This window comes from Sinocyclocheilus anshuiensis, unplaced genomic scaffold (genome assembly GCF_001515605.1).
Source record: "Sinocyclocheilus anshuiensis isolate Anshui unplaced genomic scaffold, SAMN03320099.WGS_v1.1 scaffold816, whole genome shotgun sequence".
Classification (NCBI taxonomy): domain Eukaryota; kingdom Metazoa; phylum Chordata; class Actinopteri; order Cypriniformes; family Cyprinidae; genus Sinocyclocheilus; species Sinocyclocheilus anshuiensis.
This window is the reverse complement of record NW_015554154.1, coordinates 233,596-242,984: the sequence shown is the minus strand read 5'-3', so window position 1 is coordinate 242,984 and position 9,389 is coordinate 233,596. Positions and strand designations below refer to the sequence as shown.

Genomic DNA, 9,389 nt, shown 5'->3' with positions numbered 1-9,389 from the left:
GTAGGTGATAGGGAACGATTCAGACAGTGTAAATATGCTTTCCATTGGTGCAAATGAGGTCTGGTTTCACGCGAACTGCGGCAGCGCACACAGTTTGATCCGGACTTTGGCTCCGGTCCAGAGACACCAGTCAGCATATATTAAAAACTTTTACAACTACACAGCCTCAGCATGATTATGACTACTATTTTGTTTTACTAAGAGTTTCATATTGAATCTAGGGGGTAATCTATTAGACTGTGGCTGTCAAATACGGCTTTACCGAGCTCAAGGGCTCTGGCCCGAGCAGATATAAACTAAAGCTATTGGCTATTTTAAAAAGGGGGCGGGGCTGCTCGATATGTCCCGCCCTCTCTTCCTGTTTCAGTTGAAATTACGTCACCACATAGAATAATGCTGTGTGTTTCAAGGCACTTCAGGGGACCTTTAACATGAGATGAGTAAAACAAAGACTTTAAAATTACATTGAAATGACATCACAGTTTTACTCCAAATATAGGTACATCTTTTAATTAAAATAGCATTTTATAATGGCAATGGTAGCTTGTTATTTTACTGGAATACTGGACAGTAACTCCGCAACTTCAGATCACAGAACTGCTGAAGATAATGTGATAATCGTGTTAAACATTTGGTAAAACTAAAGTATGGTAGCCTACATATTAATAGATTAATGCACATTAAAGGATATTTCTAAACTCTGTCAGATATGGGATATTTCAATATTCAGTATGTAAAGTTCAAACAGTAAAGATTTGGCAGAAAATTTAGACCAACTGCTTAATCTAAACAAGTTTCATTCTTCCATTAATAGAGTGCGAGAGAGAGAGAGATTGGGAGGAGCATATCATGTGGTTTTGGCTGTGTGCTTGACACTGCTTCACAGCTGTCAGGTGGTCCACCCATTACACCACTAGACTATTTTAACAAACATTGCATTATGTGAAGAATTTCTAAATTGGACTATGTCACATCCAAAATGCATGAGAACAGTCCAGAGAGCAGTAAAGCATAACTGTACTAACTTTCCAGGTGTTGAGAAGGGTGATGCCAGGACCGTCAGCTTCAATCCAGATGACTTTCTCATGTGTTTGGGTGCTGCTGGTGTCGCTTCATTATTGCTGTTATTCTAGAAGATTAAGTTTGATTCCCCTTTGCATAACAGCCAAGCGCACATACAACGTATGAGACAATTTAGCAAATACAATAAGCATGAAATATCTAAGGTTTGCTTAAGGGGAAAATTGCTCTATTTTTTTTCTCACCATGTCAGAATAATCAGCCTTTCATAATTGAAATGGTCTAAAACATATCACAGAAATGATGACGCAATGTGCCACTATATATAGCACAGATAAACTGGAGAGAAAAGCGTACAGTGAGCAAAGAGACTATTATGCAATTAATTATCCAATTATGCAAGCATGTTAAGATTAAAAAGTTTAAATATATTATTATCTGTCCATTCAAAATGAGCCTGTACTGTAGAGCGCAGTTTTTAAAGCAGTTATTGTTGTCAATTTAATGTCTAATTTAGTCAAAACAAACAATATGAGATATTTGATCACATTGATGTAATATTTATTTTTCTAGCCCAATGGAGGGCCAAACAGGCAGAACTTTATGGACGTGCTGCTCTGGATGCACTTGAGCCCAGTACATCTGCCTGTAGGCATGTTACATAATTATCTGTTAATAATAGCCTCATTAACAGAACTGATTACTGTTAATTCCTTAGGCATGATGTTAGAACCAGCACAGCTATTCGCAGCGCAACCGATTGTCTTGCAAACCAAAAAATACCTTTCAAAAACACAGCAGACAGTTGTGGTTTCATCACTCTTACACCATGGACTGACACAGATAAACCAAAGCATTTGCACTGAATCCTGTTCTGGTTGATGAAGATTACAAGCACTTCTATAGAAGTTCATTGTATTGTTGGATATGTTAAAGAGTTTGAACATTAAACGGGCCACACTCCTGACGGGAGGCTCAATATTCTTTTGGGTCAGACAGATGGCATGCAGGAAATGGACCGAGATGAAGCTCAAACCGCCAGTCTCCAGACTCCCTTTTTTCCTCTGTGGGCTGAACCCATAAGCTCTGAACACACTACAGAGACTACAAATCAGCAAGAAACAAGATGACTGAACTGCATTGCAAGACGAGGTTAAGATGCATGAAAAATCTGCAGAGAATGTGGTTAATTACACTGAACTAATAGGTTTTGCTCTGTGGCTGCAGTTAAAACAAGTTATGAAGCAAAATGTCAGTAATATTAGTTGTAAATGCCCCGGAAATATCAAATAAAGTACCTTTAAAACTGTTACAGTTCTGATGTTTTTTACTAGGCCAACAGCTACAAAAGTTTCAATGGAATTCTCTGTATAGAGCTATATTGTAATGAGGAGGCTAAACATTTGACTAGTTTATTGAGAATCTTGAAATATTGTGCAATATTTGTGAACTGTCCAAGTTTGTGAATGTAAGAACAATGAATAAACAAATCATTTAAAGCTCATTAAAACACACAAGGTCGATATTTCTCAACTGATATTTCTTTTTAATCAATCATGAAATAGAAACTGTTAATCTGAAAGCATATCTCTAAATGGAGCGATTTTTTAATGAAAACATTTAAAAAGGGGAGAAAAAAAAGTCACTCATTGGCAATAATAACACCAAGTTGCTTTAAAAGACCTGAACATCAATTAATACTTTATTGAGAGCTTCATATTAGGCTGGACAGGTTTTCTATGCACATACATATTTTAAAACATTAATATAAAAACAATCCAGTTTCCTAGAAATAATTAAGGTAAAATACCTGCTCCTGCAATAAAACACAATAAAAAAACCCCCCACCTTTTTACATCTTTTCTACAACAACTCTAATGAGAAGGAAGTATGTGAGGCCAGTGAATGAGAGAACAGTGCCTTTAATAGCAAGTGGAAGCCTCTTACATCCTCTTAGTGACTCTTTTAAAGAGTGCAGCAGGCCTCAATGAGCTCAACTTGGGCTTACGCTGGTCAAGCTGATGGAGGTTTCCCTCAGACACACTCCGTACTACTCTACGGCTTGGCTCATTCTCTGATGATACTAGATGCGGTGGAAGAGAACAAAGAAAGAATAAAGATTAGAATAATTTTTTTTAAATTTAAATTTAAAAAAATCTGGAAAATCATAACTGATTGCCTAAAAATATTGATAAGAATTTTTTCTTGAGTGCCAATCAGCATTTTAGAATGATTTCCGAAGGATCATGCAACATTGAAAACTGGAATAATAGCTGTTGAAAATTCAGCTTTGTATCACAGGAATACATTATATTTTAATTAAATTGAGCAATTCCAAAAGGGTCCTCGCACCATTGGTGCTTGGGCCCTAAATAGGCCATTTTAAGTTGTAATAATTCCACAATATTTTGGGTTTTTCTGCATTTGTTATTAAATATATGCAGCCTTTTGAACAATAGTTCAGCAAAAAATGGCATGCCAAATGATAATTTTTTTAGTCAATCGACTGCATGATTATTTTTAGACATTGGTGTCGTATATTACTGCGGTTATTTAATTTAATAGAAGCAGTCATGCCTAACAACACCTTACTAACATGGCAAAAATCACTGTAAGGCACGGCCTCTAGTGGCTTATTACTTTATGAAACTGGGGTAAATTCAGCCAACTCGTGGCATTATATTACTAAGGAGAAAGAACGCGCATAAGCCACTGGGAGTGGGAGGAGGAGATTGTGCGCTTCTGGCTGTGCGCCTGACATTCTTTCACAGCTGTCAGCCAGCTCGCCCATTACACTATTACAATACTTTACCAAACATAATGGATTATGTGAGTGAGGACTTCATAAATGGAATATAATAAGAGACGCTTATGTTCCACTTCCAAGATACAAATGGAAAGCCCATAGAGGATAACTGTAATTTTTCTGCATTGAGAATAGCACACTAACCTCCAAAATGTCGGATTCGCAGTGGTTTAGACGCCTCGCAGAGATCTCTCTTTATGCGCTTGGGTGCTGCAGACGCGGCCTGAGAACTGTCCTCTTTCCCAGTGTTGGAACTGACACAAAGAGACACAAAGTGAGATTTTGGAAAACACCAAGAGTGCAAAATGTCAACGAGGCATGATTTGAAACAGCCCCAGCGAACAGGTCCCATAATAAACACACACCAGTTGAACTTGCGCTTGACCTGAGCAGCTGAGGTCATGGCCATGTAGGACGGCTTGGATTTTCGCAGGTCTAATAGTGATGGGATCTCCAACCTAGAAACCAATTGGAAATAAACTTATTCACACCAGCCAAAACAGAACAACCTAGTTCAACTTATTAATCAATGCAAATTATACTGTTTTCACACCAAATTGTACCTTTTAGCTGGCTCATTTCCATTGTTAGCACGCAGTGCCCGAAGTGTTGTGTGGCCAGGGGGCTCAGGTGATAGGATGACTGTGGCATTACCACCTGATGGGTCCTCGTTGTGACCAATGTCGATAGTGGAGTTTGGATCAAAGCTGCTGGAGGTGTGCGGCTGCCCTTCAGGAGTGTACTGCAGCGGGACCATGCCCTCCTGTTTTAAGACCTCTTGAATGGCAGGGGGGTAATGGGACAGCACAGGATTGGGCCCATCCTCATCTGGGTTTGCAGGAGACACAGACAGCTTCCTCCTGATTGGTTTTTTAAGAGGACATTCGACATTTCCATCCTGAAGTTGAGGGCTACAGCCTAAAAGAGAAAAGCAGCACAAAATTCATCAGCTTCAATTGAAGACATCACCAAATGGAAAAGACTTCTCATGAAGCTTTAACTGCTTTGATAAAAAATCTATATATTGATATATTGATCACTTCCCAATCAAAGCTAAAATGTCAACAACAACATTATGATCAGAAATGTCAAATACGCATTTAAACGTTTTAAACAGTACACTGTGTATGTTCTATGTTGTAAAAAAAGTGTTCAAATGAACTTAATTGATTTGACATGATAATAGATAATGATAGATAGATAGATAGTTAGACAGACAGAGACAGAAGGAACTGACCTGTTGTCAGATAATGATATCAAATGATACCAACTGCAACAATTTAAAATAATAAATAAGTTTATATGAGAATAAACTGTAGAACTATATCGCAACATAGATATGTATACGTAGTTGCCTCATTAGCGACTGTTTCTATGGGCCGCCAAACGTAAGCCGTCCGCCATATTGTAATGGTCAACTTTACGTCCTTCACCATAGTAATCACTGAATATTCGAAAGATGCCACAATCCTACACACAACGCCTCTGTGCGAACCTACAGTATGGTGAATGACGTCAAGTTGACCGTTCCAAGATGGCGGCCGCATCTACGTGCCTGGAGCGGTCGAATGGGGAATCTATACATATCTATGTATTGCAAACTCTAATGAAACAAAAACACCTGTTTCAAGAATTGGAGATGTTTGCATTAAACATGCCAGTCACAAATTTCATAAAGTGTTGGCCAGAGTAGAAAGTACTGGGGCCATTAATGTTTGAATGAATTCTGACCAACACAAGTAACTGGCATATTCTAATATGTGACCATGGACCACAAAACCAGTCTTAAGTTGCACGGGTATAATTGTAGCAATAGCCAAAAATACATTATATGGGTCAAAATGATAAAAAATCATTAGGATATTAATTAAAGATCAAGTTCCATGAAGATATTTTGTAAATTTCCTACCGTAAATATTTAAAAACTTCAGTTTTGATTAGTAATATGCATTGCTAAGGACTTTATTTGGACAACTTTAAAGGCGATTTCTTCAACATTTAGATTTTTTTTGCACCCTCAGATTCCAGATTTTCAAATAGTTGTATCTCGACCAAATATTGTCCTATCCTAACAAACCATACATCAATGGAAGGCTTATTTATTCAGCTTTCAGATGATATATAAATCCCAATTTCGAAAAATGTACACTTAATATTACTCGTTGTTGTCATCTGATTTGTGAGGCACATTCCGGAACACATCTAGCTCTCACACACATGCAAGTTTTCATTACTGATGAAAACACACAAACATTATTAACTCATACAACAGCAAATAATTTATCCACGCTTGTCACGTGAGTATTCAAGAGCAGGTTCTTTTGCGCCGTCAAGACAGACAGTACATGCATGTGTGTGCTGGTGGGTGTGTGTGGGTGAGGACGGCAAGGGAGGCTCCAGGAAGCTGTTGGAGGGGTCTGACGTTAGATATTGAGTGGCGGAATATGCCGGAGCACGTCGCAGTCTGGCCGCACACTGACTCACACGATGCAGAAAAGCGAGGGAGAGAGAGACACTGCGGCTGCATCTTAAGCGTTCTTGACCAATCGCGATGCTCAGAGCTTCTGCTGGTTAAACTGTTGACACACAGCCATCTCTCCTTCTCTCTGAGTCAGTGCTGATTCTCAGAAATCTGGATTGCATGGGAGAGGACCTGACATCCTGTTAATGACTAACTATACTCACTTTTTTAGCAAAAGAAAGTTTGAGAACTGAAAACACCTCTTATGAGAGTTAGAGCGACTGCTTTGCTTCGACGGCCTCTCGAAGCCGGCAGCTGTAAAGCACAGGCAATATAACTTTATTTGAGAGGCACAGGGTGATCAATCATTCAAATTTAAACAATCATTGGACAGGGGGGAAAAAAAGTAAAAAAAAAACAACAGAAACACCCCAACGTCCTTGTCAAAAATGAGGAATTATAGACATAGGAAATTTGTTTCTAATAAATACTATGCTCGACAATGCAAAATATTCCAATGCTATCAATGCAGACGTTTACAATATATTTTTTCCCAAACATAATTCTTAACAGTATCCGTCTGTTTTCCCCCACTTCCCTCTTTTTCTTCTTTGCAGTTCTCTGTATTTTCCTGAAATGTGTGCATTTCCCACAGCGCGTCTCAATCAAATGAGGAACACCTGTTCTGCAGCAAATATCATTACTCTCCATTTACTGAGCAATAACTCACCACTCCTTCAATTTCCCCAAGCTTTCCTCTCTTCCTTTTCCCCTTTCTCCCACCCCTCGATTCCCTCCATCCTGTGAAAAGCTCGTTTTTGTATTTCATTCGGTCAGCATAGAGAATGTCAAACAACTGTTAGTTTCTAAGCTAAAATAAAGTTATTTACATAATTAGGTTTCATTTGTGCTTTTATTTATTTAAAGGGGTCATATGATGCGATTTAAATTTTTCCTTTCTCTTTGGAGTGTTACAAGCTCTTGGTGCATAAAGAAGATCTGTAAAGTTGTGTAATTATGTCCCCACTGGATGCAACAAATGCCTCGTTTATAATGGGTTTTAATGTTTTTGTCTCGTCGCATCTGATGAAAAAAAAAAAAGAAGTATTTGCTTAAAAAGGTCCAAGGCCTGGCCAAGTTTCTGTATTCGGTGGGGACTGAACTCACTCTTGGGGAGGTTCGGACTCTTGTATGACGCTGTACATCTTAGAAACCATTTCATTTGATCACCTTAATATATTGTTATTATTAATGTTATTATTTTGGTCACACGCTTGAGGTATTCGGCCAATCACAACGCACTGGATAGCTGGCCAATCAGAGCACACCTCGCTTTTCAGAACGATGAGCTTTGTAAAAATCGACGCGTTTCAGAAAGGCGGGGCATAGAGGAGAAACAATAATGTACACTGTGGAAAATAATGTGTTTTTTGAACCTTAAACCGCATAAACACATTTCATTACACCAAATACACAAAATAATGTTCTTTTTAGCAACATCATATGACCTCTTTAAGGCACTGACATGATTTGACTCTTAATGAAGATTATCATTAATTATCACGGAGAATGATAGATGATTGATGCATTGAAAGGGGACTATTGTAAACAAAGCTAGTTTACAAAGCCTGATCGGTCTAGCTGAGCCTTCACAACTGTGCAACACACACATGGGCTGTCAGTATGAGCAATGTGACAGATTCGGGCAGCTGGATTGATGACTTAAGCAGAATATGTTGAAGCAGACATTGGGGGGGGGGAAAATGGGAGACAGATATGAGTTTACCTTTAGATGAGTGTGTTGGTCTGAGACGCTGTGAGGTTCGGCGTGTGTGTTTCTCTGAGCCTGAGTGAAGAGAACACATTGTTATTCATTTCTGCTGGTCCTTCCTTTTCAGTCCAGCATATACATCACACGGGAACTAAACACGTCTTAAATCAAGACACATACAGCTGTCAACATTCACACAATGCAGATCACATTACACTGACACGGAGAACAGTAAATCACGAGGCAGATATAAAATGAGATCACTATGAGGTGGCTGTGTGTCACAAATGAGATGGTACATCTCAGAAGCAGGAAGTTTACTGACATTATCTTCTGGACTATGTCCTTGCGTCCTCAGCTGTGGACATTACACCAAAACAGGAAACATAAATAGCATTTCAAAAAGAGATGAAAAAAAAAAAGAATAATAGTTTTAAAAATGATCCAATAAAAAATGTAAAAATAAATTAACGTATTAAGCATTAGAAAAAATACAAATAAAAATAATAATTAAAACAAAAATCTATTTGCCAGATGGTTGCAGTCATGTTTATCTGCTATAATTATAATTCTCATTATTTGCATATTTATTATCTGCATCAATAAAATGACATTTTAATACACATACACTACCACTTAAAATTTAAGCTCAGTAAGATTTTTAAAAAATGTTAGTAATTTTAATCAGGGGTTCAAGCAAAAAAAAAAAATCCTGAGCCTGAACTTTTTTCCGGGGGTGGGGCGGGGCAGCACATGCAAAGCATGCAATGACTAATCTACTGATTATTTTGACAACTGAGTAATCTGATATTTTTTAGCAACAAACAGACCTAAGTGAAAACCAGGCTTTAGTATGACTATTTATATATAAACTAACGATGAGGCAATAATGATTGGCTCAAATAAAATCAAGTACATGGTTTTATTGAACAACTGTTAAATACATAATGTAATCTGCCTATATTATAACAAACACCTGCAGAGGGCGCCAACGGCCTGGTGATGTTTCCTGTGATTCAATGACGTTTAAATCCATTTAGTTGTAATATTTGGCCACATGCAAAGTGAGAAACTTTTACTTTGAAATCGACATCTACAATAAATCTCATATTTAGAAATATGTTGATGTATTCTGTGTTGGCATAGGTTTATAAACGACTTAAGTTACAAATTAAGTGAGATAACGCAGTTTTCCCAGATGAACGTTAAGCAACCCAAACTCACCACATATGCAGAGGAAGAGTTTAGCCCCTTTCACACAGTCTTCACTGGTAAATTGCCGTTAAAGAGATCATGTGTCAACAGGACCTTTTCAAAACTACAGGTAAATT

The 9,389-nt window shown here is 38.0% G+C and overlaps 1 protein-coding gene across 1 annotated transcript in view; it reads right to left on the bottom strand.

Moving 5' to 3' along the window:
- Window positions 1–2,635: 2,635 nt before the first annotated feature.
- The window catches only part of LOC107670760 (kinesin-like protein KIF18A), a 31,423-nt gene continuing 24,669 nt past the window's right edge, over window positions 2,636–9,389 (bottom strand). The window contains exons 14-18 of the mRNA XM_016463512.1: window positions 8,074–8,133; window positions 4,390–4,744; window positions 4,192–4,284; window positions 3,971–4,080; window positions 2,636–3,103 (exon numbers count right to left, since the gene is read on the bottom strand). Coding sequence (XP_016318998.1) covers window positions 2,964–3,103; window positions 3,971–4,080; window positions 4,192–4,284; window positions 4,390–4,744; window positions 8,074–8,133 — 758 coding nt within the window. The 3' untranslated portion in view covers window positions 2,636–2,963. The remainder of the gene's footprint in view (window positions 3,104–3,970; window positions 4,081–4,191; window positions 4,285–4,389; window positions 4,745–8,073; window positions 8,134–9,389) is intronic.